Genomic DNA, 27,128 nt, shown 5'->3' with positions numbered 1-27,128 from the left:
TAATGGCTTTCCCTATGATAAAAGGCAACGGGTATTTTATTTTGTGAAAATAACCGGAAGTGCGTTGCTCACTGCGGCTAGCTTTAGCAGCGCCGAATTCGTCGGAACAAAATGGTAAACAGCCGGTATTTTGTCAGGTTTTCAACACGTTGGGGATCTAAACGACTACTTTCTCACCTGAAAAGTTTCAAATGTTGCGGGGACAGAGGAAGCAGAGAGACCCGCGGTCTTGTGTCTGTGCCTCCCTGTCCGCCTGCCTCCTCTCCGGTGAAATCAGCCGGAGCCATCCCGCCGTGTTCAGCTCCCTGCGGTGCGGACACTCAGGGGGAATCCACCTGGCGGAGAGCGGACACACTGCGGGATGGTTGCCCTGAAATCAGCCGGCAGAGCGATCATCAAGAGCCCCGACGTGGGCATGATCGCTCTGCCGGCTGATTTCCACTCTCCACCTGGCGGAGAGTGTGTTCGCTCTCCGCCAGGTGGATTCCTGTCCGACCGCGGGTCTCTCTGCTTCCTCTGTCCCCGGTGGTGTGAGCTGCTGCTGCTGAGGGCAACACACGCACTTCGTACAGCTACTCGCAATAAAAACTGCACTGAACCCAACGTTTTATATTTCCAAGCGATGTCCCGCGGCACACATCGAAATTTGCCGTGAAGAAGCTGTCCAGGTCTGGCAAACTGCTGGCTTCGCTACTAGAACTACTGGGGGTTGTTCCAGCAGCTGGCACTCGTGACGTCACGCACCTGTCGTTCCAGTTTGCCAAATTCGAGTCAAATGTGGTGATAGTTTATTGGGCCTAATCAGGACTATCCAGGGGCCTAAAATTATTTTAAAATCATAAAAAAATTCCATGGTATATAAGGAATCGATCTGCTATTTCAGTTTTGTGCAAAAAATCACCTTTCTGTAGGCCTTTAAAGGCTTTTATGGAACTTGTTGATAAAAGTTTTATAAAGACTGCAGTGTGCACGTGTCACCCAGTCAGCTGCAGTGGAAGAGACAACCGGGAAAACAGGAACTGTTTAGGTTAGGTTGAGCCAGTTCTTCTCCACCTTGGACTTTCTACCTCAGTCACAAGACACGAGCCACTTCCGAAATTCTAATGTCACATGATAGAGTGATCACATGTCAACGTGAAAGAAAGTGCGTCCTCTCATTGGCTGACAGTCATACTACAGCTGGCAGTTCTCTCGCTCTGATTGGCCAGTGAATATCGTTTCCTGGTTCTCAGCAAATAAAGAAATCCAGTGTTTTTTAAACCGGTTTCAGAGTGTTTTCATGTGAGCTGGCTGAACATGGCGCTCAGATTCAGCTGCTGTGTGGCTCTGCTGCTCGCCTTCTGCTTCACAGTGACCGCACACAGCAAGTTTCCCACTTTGGACCACCTCAGACCGAGAGCCAGCGACAAGGCGCAGGGCAGAGCGGTGGCCGGGCTGCTGAAGCGGCTGCTCGGGAACAGGTCCGCCGAGTTCCTGGTGTCCGTCAACAGGAGTCTGTCCAATGACAGCCTGGATGTGTGCGAGCTGCGATCCACCAAGAACGATAAGATAGTCGCCACGGGCAGTTCAGGTGTGGCCGTGGCTTCTGGGATTTACAACTATTTGAAATATTTCTGCAACTGCCATGTTTCCTGGTCCGGAGCCCAGCTGGATGCGCCCCGCCCGCTGCCCAGGCTCAGCGGCGTCCTGCGCATCAGCACCCCGCACAGGTGAGCGCGTCTCCGGGACAACGCGGGGGGTCACCGGGGGGACCGGGTGGTGGTGTTCAGGCAGGAGAAAAAGAAATCGCTTTCACTTTGATTTTACACCTAAAAGATCATGAGAATAAATCCTCTTCACCGGGTTTAAAACCGAAGTGAATCCAACAGCACGTGACGTCATTATCTGTTGAACAAGCTGCTGGAAAGCTGCGTATGAGTCTGCCGGTCACGTGTGTTCAGATGTTAAATGTACATGCACCTCCTGATGTACTGTGGAGTGTTTAGACAGTAAAGTCCCAGATGTTGTCCCAGATGTTGTCCCTGGGTGAGAACCTGCTCCTCAGGCCCTTTCTCCTCTGTGAGCAGCTCAGATCAGCAGGAAATAGTCTTTGCCCTCCTCACAGGCTTTAAAGCTGTAAAAGAACGGCATCCAATCTGTTCTGTGCTGCCCTGTAACACATGAGAAGTGGTGTGACTGCTATAAATGAGATCCTTCCTTTTTCTGGTCTTCAAGCTTTCATTTCCCATTCCTGAGCTCAGCCAAACTGCTTCTTTGGAACAGTTCTCCCACCCAATCCTTTTCCCTCTGGGGTACGCCGACTGTCAGGGACAGCCACAGAGAGCCACAGAGCCTGAGCAGATGGAGGAAGCATTCAGTTCCAGAGGAGGTGTTGAGCTTTCTATCAGCCTCTGGGAACAGCAAAGATTTAAGTATTGTCATAAAAGCTTTCACTCTATGCAGGACATGGCAGGTATTTCTGTAGGTTTGAATTTACTGCTGCGGGGGAGGGGGCAGGACCAGGACCCATGGTGGCAGGACAAATTGAGTGTTGTTGCACATGGTCTTTCATTGTTCTTGTGAGCCCTAGGAACACTTGCGCTGTGGCCGGCCCTTTTAAAGGAATACTATCCTCCAATTACCCATTGTGCCTTTGACCTGCATTGACTCAGCCCCGCCATGACATGTGCGCAGTAATTAGATGTTTCTGGCAGTAACTGTTAAACCTGTCCGCAGCCTTGGATGCTGTGGATCCTTCTGACCCGCCTCACACCGGTGTTGGCATTAAAGGTGCAGCACTCGACTGCTTTCAGTCCTGTCTCTCTGATAAGAGCTTTTCTGTAAATCTTGGACAGTACTCCTCCTGTATGTCTCCTCTGAACCATGGTGTGCCCCAAGGCTCCATATTAGCGCCTGTTCTTTTTGCCATGGACATGCTCCCTCTGGGTTCCGTTTTTAAGAAGCACAAAGTCCTTTTTCACTACTTTGCAGATGACTTTACATGCAGGGACCTGTGCAGAGACCTGTGCAGAGACCTGTGCAGAGACCTGTGCAGAGACCTGTGCAGGGACCTGTGCAGGGACCTGTGCAGAGACCTGTGCAGGGACCTGTGCAGGGACCTGTGCAGGGACCTGTGCAGAGACCTGTGCAGGGACCTGTGCAGAGCCAGGGGCTCAAAGTGGAAACGTCCTCTCCTTACGAGGCATCTCTGCAGAATGAAATATGATTGATAAACTATAATCTAATGCATATAAAACACACACACAGTGACATTTCATACTTTTTTCAAGACATATACTGTATAGCTACGAATGAGCTCTGTGGTGCTGATTCATAATCTGCCCTTTATTATTCGTAGTGCTGATAATAAAGTAAAAAATAATGAAATGATATAGAAATCGTGTATTTAAATGTATTTGTGCTTGACTATCCACTTTGCACAAGACAGCAAGGTTATAAAAGTTATATATTTCTGCTTATTATATTTAATTTGTCTGTATACAAATGTTATAAACAAGTACTGATTTGTTTAAATGAGAGGTTTTAGAAAATCACAATTCAAACTCCTCTAATTATTATTGTCGTTGTTGTATTTATACTAATATAGTCCAAAATGATGTGAATAAGCATCTAGGCTACAGTGCATAGTTTTAGTGAAATAACCTGCAACTCACTCAGTGGGGTCACATGACTCTGAAAGGATCGAATTATTGGCTAAATTACAATCAGACTGAGCTGAGCAAGGGTAATTCTCCTTGGATATCTGGCGGTGAATGAATGTGATCAGAGGCACAAAGCGTGTCATACCCCGGTATGATAGGTGGCGCTGTACCCATTCCAGCTGTTGCTAATAGAGCCACTTCCTGTTGACCTCTTCACCACCAACAACAACAACAAACTCAGGCATTGGAGAAAGATGGAGAACGCAGAGCCAGATGAAGCTACGTCCCTCTACATTTGCTCTGTGATGAGCTGCTTGTTGCACAAACTCGATGCCCAACGGAGCATTCTCCATCGCGTTGTTTGTTTCTTTCTGACGGCGACAACAACAGGAATATCGTCTCCTTTGACTTCCGGGTCACGACCCCGGGAAAACATCTGGAGCATGCGCAGAACGCAAAGTCTGATTCACCACGTGCTTCAGCGTCTACAAGCAGGTTTAGAGTGACTTTCAACCCAGTTATCTCGGGGTCTGAATCCCATCCAATTCTTAGTCAGATTAGAATAGAAAAATACTTTATTTATCCCCTAATGGGGGGAAATTCAAATTAAATTAGATTAGATTAAGGTGTCTACATTAATTTAATAACTCAGTCTGATTGTAATTTAGCCAATAATCCGATCCTTTCAGTGCCATGTGACCCACTGAGTGACAGTAAAATTATTCATCTCTCTAATGCACTTTGCCCATGAGAAAAGAAACATGGAAACAAAAAGAAGCCCTTCATACAGACGTACTTTCCCCCTCAGCACGCTGTGGTTAATCAGCGGCTGTGTGTGCAGAGTCAGACGCGCACACTCAGGATGCTCACTGCACTAACTCCGTCAGTCATCTTGCATGAACACAGCGTGGCGTGCACAAACACCCCGCTGCAGAACCAAGTCACCGCTTAGCAGCGCCCAGCTGCAGGGGCTGCACGCCAGGGCAGGGAGGTCTCTGTGGGTCATGTGACCGAGCCAGGGTAGATCTACATTATTATTATTTTTTATTTTTATTATTTTGTCCTCTGTCCTGCTGCTGCCGTCCTTTTGTTGGGAATCTGGGTGTGATGGTTGACCCTCAGCACATCAGCGCCGTCATGAAGGCCAGAGATGAAATCTTCCTTTGACAGAGCAGCCCCCGCGTCTCTAACCGGGCCTTTGATCACTGAAATTGTTTGTATGTCGGGCTGGAGCAGGGTTCCCTGCAGCATCTACAGGGCGTCCTGCAGCCCGCCTGGGAAGAACGGGACTCGGTGATTGATTACTTGATGCTTCAGTAAAAAATGGCAGTCCAAACGCTTGGTTAATACTGTGCTGGAGTCAGACTGGATGTCTGCAGATACAGCACAGCCTCTGTGTAACCGCTCCTCCAGCTCGGTTTGTGTTTTTGGAATGAAACTGTCCCTGTAAGCTTTAAGGATCCTCGGGAGGACTGAAAGTCAGCATTTACTGGAGAATCACATGTTTGATTGTCCACTTTCTTATTGATTGTCCTTTTATGTCCCTTTAATGGCATGATTATATATGCAGTAAGTCACAAACCATCATGCAGTCTGCTGACATGCAAGAGCAAAGTACACTGCTTCAAAAAATCCAAATTGCCACTTCGACCCGCGTCGAGCAATGTGAACGCTTGGCATGTCAGGGTGACCCGTGTCGCCTGAAGCCGAGTTCAGGGGGCGTGGCCTAGTGGCAGAGCGTCACACGAAACGCATAAAATGCTGGGCGTGCACAATGACGTAGGCACAAGCCATGCGTCGGAGGTAGGGTGAAATACACCTGGGTTAGCAGCACTGTAACACCATTCAAAGGATATCTGTTGGAACAGGGAAACACGAGTTAATGACCACAATAATGTCACATATACATAAAGAGAGTAAAGTGAGGAAAGGTGTGACAGATGAGGCCCCCCAGCAGGCTGGACATTTACTGGCAGCTGGTTCCACAGAGAGGGGCCTGATAACTGAAGGCTCTGCCTCCCATTCTACTTTTAGAAACTCTGGAAACCTCAAGTAAACCTGCAGTTTGGGAACGAAGTGCTCTGTTAGGAAAATATCTTACAATGAGATCTTTAAGATATGATGGAGCTCGGTCATTAAGAGCTTTATATGTTAGGAGAAGAATCTTAAATTCTATTCTGAATTTAACAGGGAGCCAATGAAGAGAAGCTAAAACTGGAGAAATATGATCTCTCCTGTTAGTTCTCATCAAAACTCTGGCTGCAGCATTTAGGATCAGCTGAAGGCTTTTCAGAGAATATGTGGGACAGCCCAATAATAAAGAATTACAGTAGTCCAATCCTGAAGTAACAAATGCATGGAGCAGTTTTTCTGCATCACTCTGAGACAAGATGTTCCTGATTTTTAGCAATATTACGAAGATGAAAGAAGGCAGTCCTAGAAACCTGTTTTATATGCGAGTCAAATGATAAATTCTGGTCAAAAATAACTCCAAGGTTCCTCACTGTAGAACTAGAAGCCAAGGAAATACCATCTAGAGTAACTATATAGCTAGACAATTTCTCCCTGAAACGCTCAGGTCCAAAGATAACGACTTCAGTTTGTCTGAATTTAGAAGCAGACAGTTCTGAGTCATCCAGGTCTTTATGTCTTTAAGACATGCTTGTAGTCTGACCAACCTATTGGTTTCATCTGGTTTTATAGATAAGTACAGCTGAGTATCATCAGCATAGCAATGGAAATTTATGCCATGCTGTCTAATAATGTTACCTAATGGAAGCATGTATAAAGTGAAAAGAATCGGTCCAAGCACAGAACCCTGAGGAACTCCATGACTTACTCTGGTGTGTGAGGAAGATTCTTCATTTACAAGAACAAACTGAAATCTATCAGATAAATATGACTTAAACCAGCCTAATGCAGTTCCTTTAATCCCAATAACATGTTCAAGTCTGTGTAATAAGATACTGTGAGCGACCGTATCAAATGCAGCACTGAGATCCAACAGGACAAGCACAGACACAAGTCCGCTATCAGAGGCTAAGAGGAGATCATTGGTAACTTTCAGCAATGACGTTGTGGTCATTAACCGCATGGAACTTTTTCCTCATGGCCTTCAGTTTGTTGGTCACCTGCGTCTTGCTGCGTGGGAAACCGCGCTCTCCCATCTTTCTCGCCAGCCCTTCCAGCAGAGGTCCATCCTTCACCGTCCCCGACATGTGGCGGTAAATAACGTCCTCTGCTCGGAGGCTGAGGAGCTCGCGGACCTCCTTGTCTCCCCAGTTGGCCATATTAAAAAATGTCTCGAATTTGATGTAGGCTAAAACAGAGTAAAACTTGTCCTCACCTGTCGCTGTTGTTCTGAATCAGCTGTCCATTCTGTCTTTTAAACTCCTCACGCCACGCCCACGTCCGACCCGCTTCGATTGCGTTCACACCAAACTCGGCTCGGCAAAAAGACTAGGGTCCGACGCAGGTCGAAAGGCGAGTCGAGTTGACGCGGCAGCCCGGGTCGGCAGTGTGAAGGGAACAGCGGACACGCTAAATTCGCGAATTAAACACGGGTTCTTCCTCAGTGTGAAAGAGGCTAGTGTGAGCTGTGGCAGGAAGGTTTGCTGTGTCTCTGAGCACAGTGTCCAGAGCATGGAGGAGATGCCAGGAGAGAGGCCAGTACCCCAGGAGACCCCCCCCCCCCCCCCCATTTGCATCAAGTCTTCTTCACAACAGACCCCAGAGGATCTTAAGGAAGAACATAACATTTTTTCATTTCCTTTCACCTTTTCTTATTCACATCTTCTAAATGCAAATACAAAAAGTAACAATGGAAATCCACCAAGTGTTATGTTGTGCTTTTTTATGCATCGTGTTGAAAGCTTACCTGTGTGGTAATAAAACTTACCAACAAATTTCTGTTTCTGTATTTAGATTCCGGTATTACCAGAACGTTTGCACTTTTAGCTATTCGTCTGTGTGGTGGGACTGGGTGAGATGGGAAAGAGAGATTGACTGGATGGCACTCAATGGAATCAACCTGCCACTTGCTTTCACTGGCCAGGAAGCCCTGTGGCAAGAGGTAAGAGGGATGAATATATCTGGGCTTATAAAACAACCTTGTTTGAAGTGCTAAATGTCAAAATGGTGATTAAGTACACAAGCCACATGCAGTGCTACTGAAGAATTGCAAACCCCTTTTCTCCCATGAATATGAAATCATGAAACATCAACCAATTCACAAGTGTGTAAACTTTTAAGGTTTTACTTTGAAAGTGCTTTACCTTCAAAGTTGGCTTACAAATAATAGGAACTGTAAATTGATAAATGAACAGTTGGAGACAGTCCAAGCTAAGACAAACCAAAACGTAAGACACTGTTGGGTGTCTATAAAAAGCTTTATCAATCTCTATTTAAAAATGTTTTAAATATTCCAATGACTCACCTGATCTGATTTACAAGAGATTATTCAGAAGGTTGGATCTGAGAGAATATCAGCACAATCGCCTTTTGTATTAAAGTTAGTGGGGATTAAAAAAGAGATTTGAAGATCAGAGTGATCAATTGGACAATGGGCTTAGCATTGGGTGTATGATTGTGAAAGACTATGATAGCCTAACCAAATTTAAGAACAACCTAAGACTAAGATAAGTGTTTGCACAACAAACTGGCTTGCTACGCACCATTATTTTTTTGTTTGTTTGTTTTTAAAGATATATTTATTGAACTTGTCAACAGTTATAGACAACGCAGACAAAAACAAAACGGAATAAAAAAAAAAAAACATTTGGCCCATAAACATAGACAAGCTCATGAGTCCCAATCATGTGTTAACAGCATATACATTAGAAAAAAAAATAGCAAAGGATATAGCACTTAGTATCAGTATTGACCAGTAAGAGACCATATTCACTGATAATATTCCAATACAAAGGCTCTTATAAGGATTGTGGAACTATTCAGTCCAATGTGTGACAAAAAGGGTTCCCATGTTTTGACCAAAACAACATATTTGTCGTGCAACCGACATGTCGGAGAGACATAGTTCAGGATAACCTTCTGCCATTGTATCTTAGAGGGAATTTTTTCAGTTATCCAGTTAAGGAGCATACAAGCTGTTTTAAATGAAAGGTTTTCTAATCTATTTGGGGAACCAAAATTGAATGCAATACATTTTAGATTGTTCTTAAAAAGTGAGTAATGCCTAAAAAAACAGAAAATCCGAGCTGAATGGGTAGTTACACCTAATTCTAAATTGACCGTAGGAGTGACTGTGCGTGGTCGATGGTCTCTGTGATTCTTTGATGGAATGGCGACCTGTCGAGGTTGTACCCCGCCTTTTGGTCAATGGCAGCTGGGATAAGCCCTAGCACACCCCCATAACCCTGATTGGATTAAGTGGGTATAGAGAATGGATGAGTGTTTGAATCCAATCACTGTAAAGGAAAGGAAATCGAGATAAAACTGGATCGTAAACAATGAAGGATTTCCCAGACTTTAACTGAGATGGAAAATATTAAACCCAGCATTGGAAAACATCTGGTGCAGCTGATAGCAGGATTTAAATATTGTGTTTGTTCTTGAAAGGAATACTTTAAAAGGCCATGTTATGCACTGCACTTTGGCTAACATTGCAAAAAAGACCAAAACCATGATACGAGGATGTGCTAAGATGGCACAGCACGACTGGCCACTAGTTTTTTTCTACCTTTGTGTGTTTTTGCATGTTTTTAGTACTTTTTTTGCCATTGCTCTTGAGCATGTGGTTGGACCTATGAATGCACATATGGTGAGAGAACTTTTGTACGTTTTTATTAGTTTTAACATCCTTCAAACCACATCTGGAGATCCACTCAGCCACTGGAGCTACAGAGGAGGCGTAGGGATGTGAAACTGGAACAAAGTGGCAGGAAAAGAAGAGACAATACAAGCCAAGCATTCCGTCTGTTATGATGGAGAATTGTAAGATCTCTCCCCAACAAGATGGTGGAGCTTGCGGCTCTCACCAGTCTGCAGAGGGAGTTCTGGAAGTGCAACGCCATGTGTTTTCTAGAAACTTGGCTGAACGAACTAACGCCAGATACACTGGTAACTTTAGACAAATTTCATATCCTGAGAGGGGACTTTAATGCGAAGGACAGTATTACTATATTAGACAGTATTATAGTTACTCGCGATCAGATTCAGACCCCGAGATAACTGGGTTGAAAGTCACTCTAAACCTGCTTGTAGACGCTGAAGCACATGGTGAATCAGACTTTGCGTTCTGCGCATGCTCCAGATGTTTTCCCGGGGTCGTGACCCGGAAGTCAAAGGAGACGATATTCCTGTTGTTGTCGCCGTCAGAAAGAAACAAACAACGCGATGGAGAATGCTCCGTTGGGCATCGAGTTTGTGCAACAAGCAGCTCATCACAGAGCAAATGTAGAGGGACGTAGCTTCATCTGGCTCTGCGTTCTCCATCTTTCTCCAATGCCTGAGTTTGTTGTTGTTGTTGGTGGTGAAGAGGTCAACAGGAAGTGGCTCTATTAGCAACAGCTGGAATGGGTACAGCGCCACCTATCACACCGGGGTATGACACGCTTTGTGCCTCTGATCCCATTCATTCACCCACATATATCCAAGGAGAATTACCCTTGCTCAGATAGAGCAGAACCCAACTATAGCTGTAATGGAATTAATCTCATCATGTAGACCCACTGAGTGAGAGTACAGTCCCCTGTGGTACTGGAGAAATCAAAGGACATGATCCTCACTGTGCTGCCTGCTGCGTCCAGCTGAGAGTGGACTCATCAAAGTAGATGGATTATGGCATCTTCAACACCAACCCTAGGACAATAAGCAAACTGTTGTGGGTCAAAGGTGTTCCCTTGACTTCAGAGGCAAGCTAATAACAGTCTCCACAGGACTTTCACAATGTGGGATATTAGGACAATGGATCAGTAGTCACTGAGGAAAGATTGATGAGATTTGTTTGGTACTAAAACAAGGCAGGATGTCTGGAACATCCTCCTGACTCGGGCTTAGGTGGAAGAGGTGCTGTAGAATCCCACATAGCTGTTTTGCACAGGTCTTCAGGACCACGAGCTGACACCATCTGGACCAGCAGCCTGGTTCCAGTTCAGTCTCTCCAGTTGCCTCTTCATCTGACTACTGGAGACACGCTGGTGGGGGAGGCGGAGGAAGTTTCAGTCAGCATGGTTCCATGCACAGTAGAGTCCAGCTACGGTTATAGCTAAACTCGGCCCATCAGTTGGACCACCAACCTTGTCCCCCTATATATTCATGGGAGTGGAATCGAGTTTTTAACTTGCGCATTTCTGATGCCTCAGCACTGTGTAATGTTTGAGGAAATCCTCAAACTGAAGGTAACATGGCAAAATAACATGTTTCTACGTACAGACCGTCCCAATGTTTGTTTCATATTTAAGGTGTCTTTAGAAATGGTCATTTAAATTCAAAAAGTGAAACAGAAATGACAGAGGCAGTCTATTCATATTTTAATACTGTCGTGCAGCTGGATGTAAATATAAACTAATGAGTTCTTTATTTCACCTTTTAGGTGTACCGTGCTCTCGGACTAAACCAGTCAGAAATTGAAGAATTCTTCTCCGGACCAGCATTTCTTGCCTGGAACCGCATGGCGAACGTATACAAGTTTGGTGGGCCTCTGCCACAGTCCTGGCATGTGAACCAACTGCACCTTCAAGTATTGACAACTCCTTGAAATTCAACACACTTTAAAGTTAACATGTAGAATCAGAGTAATGATAAAATCATAGACTGAGACTGACAATGAATGGGCTACAAGCACTCAGTTTTAACAAGTGTGTTTTCTTTCCAAATAACAAAGAAAAAAATCGATTCATTGAAATATATTATCATATTTAGAGATGCATGATTGATTGGCCAGTTACCAGACCATTACCATTTTGAGCTTTCAGGATGACCTGCCTGCCAGTCTCATAGCAGATACTGTATGGATGCATAACTCGTGTTTGAACTGGAGAATGACCGTAACATGCACGTGTGTGTGTTTGATACTGATAGAATCGTCTTTGGTATGATTCTGATCTTTCATGTCTTTACTGAACACACTCATTCAACATTCCAAATGATTATTGATGAGTCTTTGTTGTGCTCTTGGGGTGATTCTGACTCTTGGTATAGAGTAGCCACTGTTCCAATGTGTCTCCATTTGTAGATTGTTTGCCAAACTGTGGGCTGATGAATTTTCTAAAGTCTTTGAAATCATTTTGTAACCCTTTCCAACTTTACGTAAATGAACAATGCTTGCTCGTAGATCCTCTGGAAGCTCTATTTGGTGAGGCAGGGTTCATATACGCATATTCTTGTTGTGCGGAGCAAACTCAGAAAGGTTTATCAGTCAAAGTAGCTCTAGTCCACACCTCCAAACTCATTTTCTTTTTTTTTCAATAATTTTTTGGGGCTTTCATGCCTTTAATGGACAGGACAGTTCAAGAGGGACAGGAAGCAGGGGCCAGAGAGAGGGGGAAAGACATGCAGCAACATGGGCTGTCTGCTTAACCCACTACGCCACCGACCATCCCCAAACTCATTTTCTTAACAAGACTCCATGTATGCCAACACCTGACTCCAGAGTACTTTTTTGAGGTCATTAACTCAAAGGTCCGCTTGCTTTTTCCACTACCGTTTTTAAATGTTGAATGAGTGTGTTCAGAATTTTTTTGTGATAATTGTTAGACACATTATATTTGTCTATACCATCGACTTCTGTTTCTGCATTTAGCAGACGCTTTATCCAAAGCGACTTACCAATGAGGATATAACATTACAGCTAACATCAAAGCTAACAATAAGCTACATAGAAGGAAGCCACCAGTCAGACTCTGTCAGAGGGGGCAGGGGGGGCAGTGCAGAGATGGAGTGCAGGCATAGAGGGAGGTACAGGGTCAGTGCAGGGTAGGAGATGCTCTCTGAAGAGCTGGGTCTTCAGATGGGACCAGGATGAAGATCAGATCATATTTTAGGACTAATTAATGCATGAAATTCCAAACAGATGACAAAGATGAAAGTGTACTTTCACATGACACAGATGTGGCATCAGAGGTTGCATAAAAGGTTGCATTTCCCCAGTAAGCTGCAACGGATGTGTGAAAAGGAGTCTCGGATTCAAACAAACTTTCCAAACTTCATCAGTTTTTTAAAGGTTGAACAAGGCATCACAGATTACACAGGGTGGGAAAAGCTGCCAGGAGCTCATATAGAAAACCGATGCAAAGTTGGCCCATAGAGCCACAATAGCTGCTTTAAGGTCCATCATTTATCCCCATTCCTCCCCATGTACCCTCTGTTTTGCAGGGATAAGGTTTTCTTTTACTATAAGGGATAAAGGAGCATTTGTCACCTGGTCCTTAAATGAGGCCATTGGTGACCTCTTAGATGGCCTTCTTGGTCATTAAAGCTTACCTCTTGGGGGGGGGAAGGAAGGAGGGAAGAGACCAAGGAGAGGGATATGGATTAGGCCTCTTTACCCATTAAGAATCTATTTGATATTCCAGTTTTTATGTCTCACATCATGTTCACATATGTAGATGGATGACCTTTGGTTGATAACTTGTTGTGCAGCGAATCCTCTCATCCTTTCTCCTCTCTTTGCAGTTTCAGATCTTAGCACGAATGAGGGCTTTTGGCATGATCCCTGTGCTGCCAGCCTTCTCTGGTAACATTCCCAAAGGAATTCTCAGGTGACTCATACTTTAAAGTCTGTCTTTAAAAAAATGTATCAATATTTCTGATCTTTTCTTAAATAATTTAAACTTCTAGGTAACTGGGGACTGATACCAATATTGACATTTAAAGGTTTAATGAAGTGAAAAAAGTTTCCACCTTTTTTCACTTGCTGACACAATTTCTTGAGTTCTTCATGACATGTTTGACTTGCTTTGGTCAAAAATCACAAAAAGAGACTGTACAACGACTGGAATAACACTGAGCATGTTGCAGCTCAGTTTGTATCATTATCTTTTGAATTAAGTTAAATGTGAGACTGGCTCTGAGTTTTTAAACCTTTTGTTTAGAATGAAATGGAAAATCTTTCTTTACTCTGGTTTGTCTCCATAACCCCGCCCCCAGCCCCTGACACGAGCCGTTCTTTGCTCCGGCCCATCAGAGAGTTGGTGCTAGTGTAGTGTTTTTATTTCATATTCACTCATCCCTCTTCATCACCTTTGTTCTGAATTATAGGCTTCTACACCATGACTTCTCTGAGACTGAAAATATGTGCCCCTGTCCCTGTTAGATAGTGACTGCATCCCTCCTGATGGCAGCTTTAGTAACCCACCTTTTAATGCACATCTTCACAAACAGAAGCCTGTTCAGACATCACTTTGCATGAATCAGTTTCCAAACAAATGAACCAAAGTTCAAAATAAAAGTTGAACCAAGTCTTTCTTTCCTTTTTTTTTCAGTCTCTGTTCCCCGCTTCATGTTACTTTCAGTGTATGACTGTATGGCCTGAGATTGTGTCAGAGCTTCACCAATGTGCCGCTTGTGTTCCAGGCTTTTTCCAGAAGCCAATGTAACCAGACTGGGGCCTTGGGCTCAGTTCGACTGCAGCTACTCATGCTCCTATATCTTAGACCCCCGTGATCCACTTTTCCTCCGGATCGGCTCACTCTATCTGTCCCAGGTGGTAAAGACATTTGGCACGGATCACATCTACAACACCGACACCTTTAATGAGATGACTCCACCTTCTTCTGAGCCCACCTACCTGTCTGCAATCAGTCGCGCCGTCTTTGCCTCCATGACTGCCGGTGAGTATCTGAGTGAATAACATGCTGTCCACGTTGGAAATTTTAAACCTGCCAGTCATGCAGTGCTGATCAACTGTCTTGATGCTGATTTTTTATTTTTTTTAATTTTTTTTTGGTTGGTTTTTTTACACAAATTGCCCTCGTTCGATGGTCCATGGATGACATATTACCTCAAGCTAACAAAAGAACTGTCCTGTTTTTGACTCTTGTTCTTTGTTTTTTTTCCTCCTCAGTGGATCCTAAAGCAATATGGCTGATGCAAGGCTGGCTGTTCTTCAGTGATGCCAAATTCTGGAAGCCTGCACAGATTCGGTCACTACTAAATGGAGTGCCCCTCGGGCGAATGATTGTGCTTGATCTGTTTGCAGAGACTGAGCCAATTTTCTCCAACACGGAATCTTTTTATGGACAGCCCTTTATTTGGTGCATGCTGCACAACTTTGGGGGCAACAGTGGTTTCTTTGGCACAGTTGAAAGCATCAATTCAGAGCCCTTCAAAGCCTTGCATTTCCCAAATTCGACCTTGGTAGGCATAGGCATGACACCTGAGGGTATTGAGCAGAATCCTGTGATTTATGAGCTTATGAGCGAGCTGGCTTGGCGCAAGGAGCCAGTCAACTTGACCAAATGGGCTTCACTATATGCAGTGCGCCGCTACGGCAGCACACAAGAGAACCTGACTGCTGCATGGAAGCTCTTATTCACCAGCGTTTACAACTGCACTGTGCCGCATTACAGGAACCACAACCACAGCCCCCTGGTGCGCAGGCCTTCCTTCCACTTGAATACTGGCCTTTGGTATGACCCTGCTGACTTGTTTGAATCTTGGAGACTGTTTATGGAAGCAGCTCCTTCTCTTATGTCCAAGGAGACCTTCCGGTATGATCTTGTGGATGTGACTCGGCAGGTCCTACAAGTCCTGACAACATCGTTTTACCAGGATATCGCAGACGCTTTCCAGAATAAAAAGATGCCAGAGCTGCTGACTGCAGGTGGTGTGCTGATCTATGACCTCTTGCCTGAACTCAGCCGTTTGCTGAATAGCAACCGCTACTTTCTGTTGGGGACATGGTTAGAGCAGGCGCAATCCATAGCCCTGGATGAGATGGAGGCACAACTCTATGACATGAATGCCAGAAACCAGCTCACTCTGTGGGGTCCCAATGGTGAGATCCTGGACTATGCCAGCAAAGAGTGGGGGGGTCTTATGGAGGACTACTATGCCCAGCGATGGGGGCTATTTGTCCAAACACTTGTGGAGTGTCTGGATAGTGGACTTCCTTTCAGTCAGAACACCTTCAACCAGGCAGTTTTCCAGGTAGAAAAGGGATTCATTTACAATGGCAGAAAGTATCCAACCAAACCTCAGGGAGACACTTATGAGATTGCCCACAGAATCTTCCTCAAGTACTATCCACAGGCCATTAAGAGACTCCAATAAGTAGAGATTCCAAAAACTGTTTCAAGTCGCAGCAAGAAGAATGTGTTCCTCCAGCTTGGTTTCCATGTCTGTGCCCAAACATTTTGTCTGTTATTATTGGTAAATGGGCCACTTATACAGCTTATCTAAAGTTCTGCATAATGATCTCCTGAGGCTCTCATTTCTTTACACACATTGAATAAAGGAAGCAGCTGCAGAGATTCACTGAAACATGTTCCAACATGAACATAAACCCAGAATCTGAGGCAGAACCAGAGTTAGTTCAGTTCTGAGCAGCTTTAAAGTGAATATCTGCAGATGTTTCCATGGTAACAGCTGCAGAGATTCACTGAAACATGTTCCAACATGAACATAAACCCAGAATCTGAGGCAGAACCAGAGTTAGTTCAGTTCTGAGCAGCTTTAAAGTGAATATCTGCAGATGTTTCCATGGTAACAGCTGCAGAGATTCACTGAAACATGTTCCAACATGAACATAAACCCAGAATCTGAGGCAGAACCAGAGTTAGTTCAGTTCTGAGCAGCTTTAAAGTGAATCTCTGCTCTGAGCTCCTTTCTCCTCCAACACAGCCTGAACCCTCTCAGACCAGCTTTCTGTCCTTTCTTTAAGGAGTCTTCAGGAATAGTTCTCCAGGCTTCTTGAAGGACATCCCAAAGCTCTTCTTTGGATGTGGGCTGCCTTTTGTTGCGTTCTCTGCCAACATGATCCCACACTGCTTCAGTAATGTTGAGCTCCGGGCTCTGGGGAGGATTCATCCCTCCATCAGACCTGCTGCCACTGATTTTCAGCCCACTTCTTGTGTCCTTTGGCACAGCTCAGCCTTTTCTCCCTGTTTCCCTTCCTGAAGAACGGCTTCTTGACAGCCACCCTTCCATGGAGCCCATTTCTGATGAGGCTTGGGCCAACAGCAGATGGATCAGCTGAAGGTCCAGATGCATCTCTCAGCTCCTGTGTCAGGTCTTTGCTGGATGTTTTCCTCTTTCTTAAGGACATCACTTTCAGATCCTGTTCATCTGCTGGAGATAGTTCTTTAGGCCTGACACTTCTTCTTCTGTCCTCCACTTGTCCAGTTTCCTCAAATGTTTTAAGGACACACTGCACACCATGCTGAGATATGCCAAGTTTTCAGCTAACAGCTCTTTGGGAATCACCTTGTTGCTGCAGAAATCCTGTTTTCTGTCTGTCACACTGTGTTATCTTTGCTGTTTTTCACACATGCAGCTAAAGAAATGGGAACAAATGATGTGTCTCTGTGACAGGCTGCTGGGAACAAAGTGCCTAAAGATCCAGTTTAAAACGGCTTCTTTGCTAAGTTGGACACAACACTGGTTCATTCCTTGAGTTAGGAGCCTTTTTCCTGCCTGAATGGTTCATAGCTCAGAGTTAAGTGGCTTAACAAAGAGAAAACACATTCCTCTGAAGATGCTCAGGTACAAGGACTGGCCTGAAGATGAGGGAAGAAGACTGACTGCTGCGTTGAGACACGCTGGAATAGTGAGTTTCAGGGCGAGGACATGAAGAAGCTGGGGACTGAACCATAGAACTTCCAGTTGGAAGATGACCACTCTGTCTCTGGAGTCTCTGCCACAACAATCTGTTCTATAAATGTATTAAAATAAGTTGTACTATGAGTAAAGATTGACATCAACATTGTGCCTTTGGTCAGCTCGCAGCGCCTCGATGGTCATTGGTTTCCCCCTACACTATAAGACTATAAGACAACCAATACACTTCTGAGGAAGATTAGATAAAAAGGGAAATGTAGGAAAAACCACTGTAAAATTGTACATTTCACCTCATGTGAACCAGAAACAAGACCATGAAGCCCACATCAGGGTGAGTATGTGTAGGACAAAGGAAAGGTGCATCAGATGAGGCACAAAAAAAGGTTAAAAGATAAGAGTCGACTGTTTGCCGTTTTCCAGACTCTAATCATGATTTATGACCCACAAGAAGAGATTCTTGTATTTATCTGAGGAGATTCTACCCTTTGCCTTTATTTTCCAATTTTGCTGCATTTCGAACAGTTAAGGTCGGTGACCTTTGGGCAGTGGGTGTGTCACATCAGCCATTAACGGTACACATGGTGCGAGGACTGTAGAAAGTTGAATAGCATCCTTATTTCCTCTGCTGTCTGTGTGAAAGGACTGCAGATGTCTGCTGGGGCTGAAGCGCACAGGTTGTTCAGCAGTATGGGTCCTGTACATAAGAGATGAATGTAGCCGCTGGGTCTGAAAAGAGATGCCAGTGCAAAGTGTCTTGACCCTTCTTTGTGGTGTTGTATCAGCATAAATAGTTTCCTTTCCTCACTTGTAACATCAGGTTTATAAAAGAAAAAATCAGGATGGCATTGGTCAAAATGCTGAACTTAAAGCTTCAGAAATGGTCCAAACCAGTTTGTGACGTTATGGTGTCAACAGACATTACATACTACATATGTAAGTTGTCTTTACCGGTAATGTAGCTTGCTTAGCAACCATTGTTCCTCTCTTCTTTGATCATTTATGTTTAACCAGTGAAGGCGAATCAGTTTTGAATAATGAAATGCCAAACATCTCAGGGCACGTCACACAAAGGGGAGCAAGTTATATTCAAGTCCAAGTAGATGCACTCATTTAATACTAACTGAATGTATACATAAGAAAGCCAATTTGTTAGAACTGCCTAGATAAAGAAACCAACTGACTGTACAGAAACGTCTCTTGGATTCAATACCAGTGTGCACAAGGTACAGTGGAAAGAAAAAAACTCCTTTTAACAGGAAGAAGCCTTAATGAGATCTTTAAGATATGATGGAGCTCGGTCATTAAGAGCTTTATATGTGAGGAGAAGAATCTTAAATTCTATTCTGAATTTAACAGGGAGCCAATGAAGAGAAGCTAAAACTGGAGAAATATGATCTCTCCTGTTAGTTCTCATCAGAACTCTGGCTGCAGCATTTAGGATCAGCTGAAGGCTTTTCATCCACAATCAACATTAGAATGTTTTTTTTACAAGAACAAACTGAAATCTATCAGATAAATATGACTTAAACCAGCCTAATGCAGTTCCTTTAATCCCAATAACATGTTCAAGTCTGTGTAATAAGATACTGTGATCGACCGTATCAAATGCAGCACTGAGATCCAACAGGACAAGCACAGACACAAGTCCGCTATCAGAGGCTAAGAGGAGATCATTGGTAACTTTCAGCAGTGCTGTTTCTGTGCTATGATGCACTCTGAATCCTGACTGAAACTCTTCAAACAAATTATTTCTGTGTAAGTGATCACAAAGCTGAGCTGCAACTATTTTTTCAAGAACTTTAGACATAAAAGGGAGATTGGATATAGGTCTATAATGAGCCAACACTTCTGAATCAAGAGTAGGTTTTTTAAGTAAAGGTTTAATTACAGAAACCTTAAAAGTCTGAGGTACATATCCCGTCAACAAAGACAGATTGATCAAATCCAATATGGAAGTGTCAATTAATGGGAAAACCTCCTTGAACAGTCTGGTTGGGATTGGGTCTAAAACACAAGTTGATGGTTTAGAAGAGACTATTGCTGTTGTTAGTTCAGAGAGATCAACTGGACAGAAGCCGTCTGAATACAAATCAGGTTCTAAAGATACTTCTAAAGCTGCTGTACTTGATGATACATCACTGATAATAGTGGGAAGGACTCCATCAATCTTCTCTCTGATAGAAACAATTTTATTGATGAAGAAGCTCATGAAATCATCACTGCTGAGAGTTAAAGGAATAACTGGCTCAGCAGAGCTCGGACTCTTAGTCAGACTGGCTACAGTGCTGAAGAGAAACCTGGGATTGTTCTTATTCTCTTCTATCAGTGATGAATAATAAGCAGTTCTAGCTTTACGAAGGGCTTTCTTATACGTTATTAAACTATCTTTCCAGACTAATTGAGACTTCTAAATTAGAGGAACGTCACTGATCAGCTGTACCTAACCATACTTGTGTAAGAAGGCTGGGAAGATTTGTTTTCTCTACTTCGATTTACTGAGGGCAATTTTGTACATTATCTTTCCAGGTTGAGTGAAATTTGAAGAAAAAAAAAAAAAAACCTACTTCCTTTCAGGTGTTCACGATCATTTTTGCAGATAATACCAAGAAGATATCTCCAGGTGACTGATGAGCTTATTTCTGTCTTTCTGTCACATTGGAGAATCAGAGATTCAAAAGAGCTCAAACTAATCTTGGGTCTGGGACTGATTAGTAACCCTGATCTGAAAATAGCTGCCACTCCTCCTCCTCTGCCTGTGGTTCCAGGAACGTGAACATTTAAACAGTCAGAGGGAGTTGCTTCATTAATGCTAACATGATGCTAACATGATGCTAACATGATCCTCCTGCTGCAGCCAGGTTTCTGTAAGACAAAATATATCAATATGATGATCACAAATCAACTCATTCACTAACAGAGACTTCGAAAGGAGAGATCTGATATTCAGCAAACCACATTTAATAGTTTGATGTTTTTGTTCAGCTAAAGTTTTTTGAGGATTTTGTGAATTGCTCCATTGTGTTTGATTTATTTAACTTGGGTCTTTAAGCCACTTTAATTCTTTCATTTTTCATCGCAGACAGGACACTCGTGTGGGTTCATTACATTACATTTTGGTTGTTTGGGGGAAATTAAACTGACTTTTTAATGTATCTGACACCTATATTGTTAATGTTGGGGATTACTGAATGAAATGCAACGTGTTGATGAAATTAAATGGAAATTTAGAACATTACATGAGGAAAGATTTTTACAGTACACAAACATATCGGAATGTGCCAGAAAATATGAAACATTTCATGGTTTGTCTGTATTATTAAAAGATCCTTCTATGTTTGTTTGTTTTTTTAATTAAAGAGATGTGATTCCTTAAGTCAGCTGTGTCATATTAGTCTTTGTGGGACAATATCTGCTTTGTGCTGCTGGACCCCACCATAAACTGCTCCGCCTCCGCGCTACCATTCCATGAACCTTCGCTGCTCTTTGTGCTCGGTGCTTCCACCTGTTGGTCACTGAGGTGAACACACCACAGTAAGAGCTGGACTTTTTTCCAAACTGTTAACCAGTGTGGCACAAAAATGCAAATCTTAAAGACACCTCTGTAGCTCAATATTATTTCAGTTTCCATAAAGAAGGCCAACTGGCGGTTTTTAACACCTTAAGATGTCCAAAAATGATGTGTAGAAGACCATCACTGTCGGAACACAATTCTTTGAAAGACCTAAAGAACCCATTGATATGATTTCGATTTGAGATGTCATTTTCACATGAGCAACTAAACCTGGTTAGCTTTAACCCTGTCCAAAGGTTTAGGGGGTCCCTGTTGCATCAACAGTCTTATCATCTTCTGCTGTTGTCATTTAAAGTTCCCCATAATGTAACGCAGGTGTATATCTAGCCTAGCTAGTGACTGTTGTGAATAGGGCAGCTGACAACAAGGGAAAGACCATGTGAGAGATTGGAAAGACAGCTGACAGGAGGCAAAGACCCCAAAGGTGCTGCCATGGGCTAGCAATCCATGGTAGCGGTAGCGAGGCCTAGCAGCTTTGTTTCAACCAACATAAGCTACAAACAGATTAAAGAGAATACCCCTAGAGTCAGCGAGAGCAGGGGCGGAAGATGACTCACAGGCAGACTACATGGCAACTGACACTGGAACGAACATGACTATGAGGTGGATACGCGACTCAGTGAAGGATAGGGGCACGGACCTATTCTCTAGGGCTAGAACTGACCAGAATAGTTCTCAGAGGAAAGAGAGCGTAGTTGGACATAATAAAAGTGGTAGGCTAGAGGCAAGTAAGCTCCAGGTTTGTCCTTATGGCTGGCAGAAAGTAACATCAGTTAGAGGCCTTAAAATGCATCAGGGAAGAAAGAGATGTGTGGTAAAGGAAGGGCAGTGTGGCCGCATCGATCAGTACTTTTTAAGAATCGAGTAAGTCGGATGAAGTCCAGCGGCAGGTAGAAAACCACAGTCCGAAGGATATCAATAACACAGCTACGGAGGGGGAGGAGGAGGTTCTAAGAAGGGATGCACCTGATACTGAGGTGAATAGGCCAGTTAAAGAGAGAAATATGGAGCAGAAAGATAGAGTTAAGTGGCCTAGGGCAAATAGTTACAAAGAATGGGAGGCAGTCAATAAAGATTTGTCGATAATATTAGGTAGGTTAGGAGGAAATGCAAGCGATAGGCTAGAGAAGATGGGAGATATAATTTATTCCTATGGTGTAGAGAGATTTGGGGTGCAAGATAGAAAGAGGGTTGAAAGAGTACATTTAGGTAAGTCTAGACGGTAAAAAGAGATGGAGAAATTGGTTAAGGTGGAAAAGAGCTACAGAAGAAGAGAGGGAGGGAATTAATGTTTTGCAGGAAGAATTGAGAAACAGGCTAGCAATACTCAGAAGGGCTGAATGTCTTAGGAAAAAGAGAAAGAAGAAAGAATATGTAAGGACGGCATTTTACAGGGACCCGTTCAAGTTTGTTAAAGGATTGTTTAACCAGGAAAAGGGAGGGCAGCTTAAGGCAACAAAGTCAGAGGTGGAAGAGAATCTAAGAAATACATATTCAGATCTTGAGCAGCGTAGAGTAGTAGGCCTTCCACCTGACATGCTACCATTAGGAGAGATAGCTCATAAGATGGATGTTAGACCACCTAGCTGGAAGGAGGTTGAGGAGGTAGTCAGGCGTGCAAAGGCTTCATCGGCCCCAGGGCCAAATGGAGTCCCCTACCGGGTTTATAAAAGTGCACCTGATATCCTAAAGTTTTTGTGGAGGCAATTAAGAATAGTTTGGGAGAAACAGGTTATTCCTAGAGCATGGCGTAGGGCAGGAGGCGTTCTTATTCCAAAGGAGAAAGAGTCCTCGGACCTGAGTCAGTTCCGGATGATCTCTCTCCTAAATGTAGAGGGGAAGATTTTCTTTAGTTTAGTTGCACAGAGATTAGCTAGTTATTTAGAAAAGAATAGTTTAATAGATACTACTGTGCAGAAGGCAGGAATACCAGGTTTCGCAGGGTGTTTAGAGCACACTAGCATGATTTGGCATCAGATTCAGACAGCCAAGATTGAGAAAAAAGACTTGCATGTTATATTTCTGGATCTAGCAAATGCATTTGGTTCAGTGCCACATAGCCTTATTTGGAAAGCATTTGAGTATTTTAGAGTGCCTGTAATAGTTGTTAACTTAGTGAGAGCATATTTTCAGGATATTAGACTGTGCCTAAGTACAGCAGGTTTCACAACAGGTTGGCAGAGGCTAGAAATAGGCATTATGGAAGGGTGTACAATTTCTCCATTTGCATTTACAATGGCGATGGAGATAATTATTAGAGCTTCCAAGTGGGTTGTAGGTGGAGAGAGACGTCAGGATGGCATGCGTCTTACACCAATTAGAGCATACATGGATGATATGACGTTAGTGACTACAACAGTGCCATGTATGAAGAGAATACTTGAGAGACTTAATAAAAATCTAAAGTGGGCTGGGATGAAAATCAAACCTACTAAGTCTAGAAGTATCTCAATAAGTAGAGGGAAATTAAGTGATAGAAAGTTTGTAATAGATGAAGAAAGCATTCCAATAATTAAGGAAAAGGCAGTAAAGAGTTTAGGCAGGTGGTACCAGGCAGACATGAATGATGGAGAGCGGGCAGTGCAGTTTAGGAAAGATGTTGCTGAGGGACTGGATAGAATAAATAAATCAGAACTTCCAGGAAAGTTGAAGCTGTGGTGTCTGCAGTTTGGATTGTTTCCTAGGTTGATGTGGCCACTGTCTGTGTATGAGATTCCATTATCTGTTGTAGAGAAAATGGAAAGATTAGTTAGTTTTTATATTAGGAAGTGGCTAGGTGTTCCTAGATGCTTAAGTACTGTGGCACTGTATGGGAAAGGCATACTCCAGCTCCCAGTATCTAGTCTAGTAGAGGAGTTTAAATGTACTAAAGTTAGGACAGAGCTCCTGTTAGCTGGGAGTAAAGATGTGGTAGTCATTAAGGTGGTTCCAAACCCAACTAAGGGGAGGAAGTGGAAACCAAGAATGGCAGCTCAGGAGGCAGAAGCAACTCTTAGACATGCAGAGATTGTGGGTAATGTGCAAATAGGCCGGGGAGGCTTGAGGCTTGGCCCAGGCAAACCAGTGTGGAGTAGAGCAGGTCCCAAGGAGAAGAGAAAGCTAGTTGTTGAGCAGGTTCGTAGACAGGAGGAAATGTTAAGGGGTGCAAAGGCAGTGGCTCAGGCTAAGCAGGGACGGTGGGTGAATTGGGAAGGTGTAGAGAAGAAAAAGCTTACTTGGAAAGAGCTGTGGAGTATGGAGGAAAGGAGTATTAGATTTTTGATAGGGGCAACATATGATGTATTGCCAACTCCCCAGAACCTAAAACTCTGGGTAAATGGAGACCCGTTATGTTCGTTTTGTTCAGGTACTGCAACTCTAAGGCATATTTTGTCAGGTTGTAAGGTTAGTCTGTCACAAGGCCGGTATACATGGCGACATGACCAAGTATTAAGAAGCTTAGCTGCAGGTATTGAAGATAAAGGAAGGCAGGTAAACTTAGGAGGGTCTAAGGTGAAGAGAGTTGCAATTCAGTTTGTTCAAGAGGGGGAGAAAGTTAATAAGACGATAAGGAGGCACGGCAGCTTGGAGGATGCTTGTGATTGGGAGATGCAGGTAGATTTAGGAAATAAGCTTGTTGTTCCCCAGGAGATAGCCTCTACAAATTTAAGGCCTGATATAGTTTTGTGGTCTAGAAGTTGAATGAGAGTCTATTTCATAGAGCTGACTGTTCCTTGGGAGGAATTAGTAGCAGAAGCATATGAAAGGAAAAAGCTTAGATATGTGGAGTTGGGGGCAGAAGCAGAGCAGCGAGGATGGAAAGTTAGGATATGTCCAGTGGAAGTAGGATGTAGAGGATTTGTTGCAAAGTCTGTTGTCTCATTGTTGAGGGAGCTGGGAGTAAGTGGACAGAATGTGAGGAAAATAGTGAAAGAGCTGTCAGATAAAGCAGTAAAATCCAGTCAGTGGATTTGGATAAGAAGAAGCAATAGCAGCTGGGGGCCCAGCAGGGGGAGCACTTAGGGTAAACAGACTCTTGGAAGAAGCAAAGAAGAAATTCAGGATATTTAAGTGGAGGGTTTGGCCCATGTGATAATTTTTTTAAATCAGGCGGCCATTTTGGGTGAGTTGGCTTTGAGTGAGTTGTATGGTTAATTTTTGCTGGCATTTTTGCTGATTATAGGACTGTTTAGGTGAGTTTGTCTGTTGAATCTGCTAGTGTGTCTGCTAGTGTGTCTTGTCCTGCCTCCACCTCTGGCACCCTCTATGTTTTCATTACCCCCTACCCGAACCAGGGTTTGAATCCCCACCCCGCTGTGACTGGTGTGCAGTTGGTGAGAGGCTGAGGTAGCTTATGGCTGTAAAAGATGGTTGTTGTGGTGTGAGGAGCAGTGATGGCTGGCATTAGGGGGGTGACTCTGGGACGCCAGTCAGGGCTGGACTGACAGTCGGGCATGCCGGGCATTTTCCCGGTGGGCCGACGCCCCTCGAGGGCCGGCGATGTCGTTTTTAAAATTTTTTTTTATTAATGTAAAAAAAAAAAAAAAAGTGACCGGCGGGCAACCCACGATTTCATGTTGACGGGGCTAGTCCAATGAAATCTCTCAGCACCTCTTTGCCCCGCCCCTCCCCTCACCGTTAGCTGAACGGACTAGGAGAGAACAGTCAAAAACCGAAATGGATAAACAACAGAAACGAAAGGGTGGTGCACAGAAGCTGCAAGATAAAAGGCTACTGTCACAGAGATCATTCAGAGTCTTTATTTTCAACTAATACTATGAGTAGATTTAATTTATTTGAATGTGTGTAGGCAAGGCTATAACGTATCTAGTGCCATTCCATTTTGTAGGCTTATGTAAAGTTGACTGGTGTGCAGATATTGCAAATATCCAATGACATCAGTCATAGATATCAAGTGTGTCATTAATGTTTATGCCACTCTCATGTAGACACCAAAGTGTTCAGTGTTATTTTAGCTTGTTATAACTATATTGTTTGCAGGTGTTACAGGTTACAGTTGCCCATGTAATATTAGTGAAACATTGCTTTGCTGAAATGGATTGGTAGGTAACCGGAGAAATACGAAATTAATATTCCTGCCTCTGTCATTTTCGGTCATTTTCAACCCTCCGCTACATCAAACACAGACTGAGGAGTTGCCTTTCTGCCAGCAAACTGGAAGCCTTTAGGTTGATGGCCACCAAGAAAGATGTTCTTGTGTCCCTTGATACTGACACAGTGATTGACAGAGTGGCAGAGAAGAGAGATTTAAAGCGGCGCTATGCAACTTTCAGTAATACGGGGTTTGTTTACCATGCAATACACACCCCAAAGCAGTAGGGGGAGCTCCGTAGAAAATAAGGCGACAGTCTAGCCAGACTGTCGTAAACCCACCAGAGGCAATTTACGGTTTATTTTTCAAGACACTGGCAGAGAGTTGGAGAGCCGTCGACAGCTAATGGAGAGAGGGTGTGTCTTATCAGGCTACCTGGCTCGGCTCAGAGCCCTTTAGACCTGCCGTGAAGCAGTAGTTCTCGGCTCTCGTGTGTCGCGAGACTTCCAGAGGTAAACAAAGCACGCGGCGCCACGGGCAAAGTTGCAAGCGCTGTTTCGGGCTAGGGCCACCAGATGGAGATGGAAATGTCACCGTTTTCATCAGAACGGGTCAGCCAAGCAATCTGATGATTGCCAAGCAATTTTATGACCATGAAAAAGTTGCATTGTGCCGCTTTAATGAAAAAACTGCTTTTGTAAGGTGAGGAGATTTATTTAAATGAATACATTTGTGTTAGGATTTAATTGCATTTTTCACAGTAAGTGATGAGATTACTTATGTGATCGTATAAATATTCATGGTGGGCCGCCATGGCCAAAAAATGCCCGGGCCATTTTTTGGTCCCAGTCCAGCCCTGACACCAGTGGTCATTGTCTAGCCTCCTGGAGGTGTCGTGGGCCCAACTAGACGAAACACTGATGAAAGGAGGTCCCCACCTGATGACCCCAATGATATGTTGGTCAGCACTGCTCACTGGTCTATATAGGGAGTATAGGGAATTACTCACTGAGTCTGGTCCTTATTTTTTTTTCTTTAGCACAAGTTTCTTGTGTTTACCTTGAATTATGCCCTTTTATCTTTTTTATTTCAACAATTTCAGATATATGAGATGGGCCTGGGAGAAAGGCCACTGTGCTTAAACCTG

General features: G+C 43.8%; 1 protein-coding gene across 1 annotated transcript; it reads left to right on the top strand.

Moving 5' to 3' along the window:
- Positions 1 to 1,234: 1,234 nt before the first annotated feature.
- On the top strand, positions 1,235 to 20,751 carry naglu (N-acetylglucosaminidase, alpha). The gene is made up of 6 exons (XM_075457043.1): positions 1,235 to 1,709; positions 7,566 to 7,713; positions 11,194 to 11,340; positions 13,275 to 13,360; positions 14,175 to 14,431; positions 14,665 to 20,751. The coding sequence occupies exons 1-6, from the start codon at positions 1,297 to 1,299 to the stop codon at positions 15,870 to 15,872; spliced, it is 2,259 nt and encodes a 752-aa protein (XP_075313158.1). The 5' UTR covers positions 1,235 to 1,296; the 3' UTR covers positions 15,873 to 20,751.
- The last annotated feature ends 6,377 nt before the right edge of the window (positions 20,752 to 27,128 follow it).

Source organism: Odontesthes bonariensis, chromosome 23 (assembly GCF_027942865.1).
Source record: "Odontesthes bonariensis isolate fOdoBon6 chromosome 23, fOdoBon6.hap1, whole genome shotgun sequence".
In the NCBI taxonomy this organism is placed as follows: domain Eukaryota; kingdom Metazoa; phylum Chordata; class Actinopteri; order Atheriniformes; family Atherinopsidae; genus Odontesthes; species Odontesthes bonariensis.
This window is presented reverse-complemented; position numbering and strand designations above follow the sequence as displayed.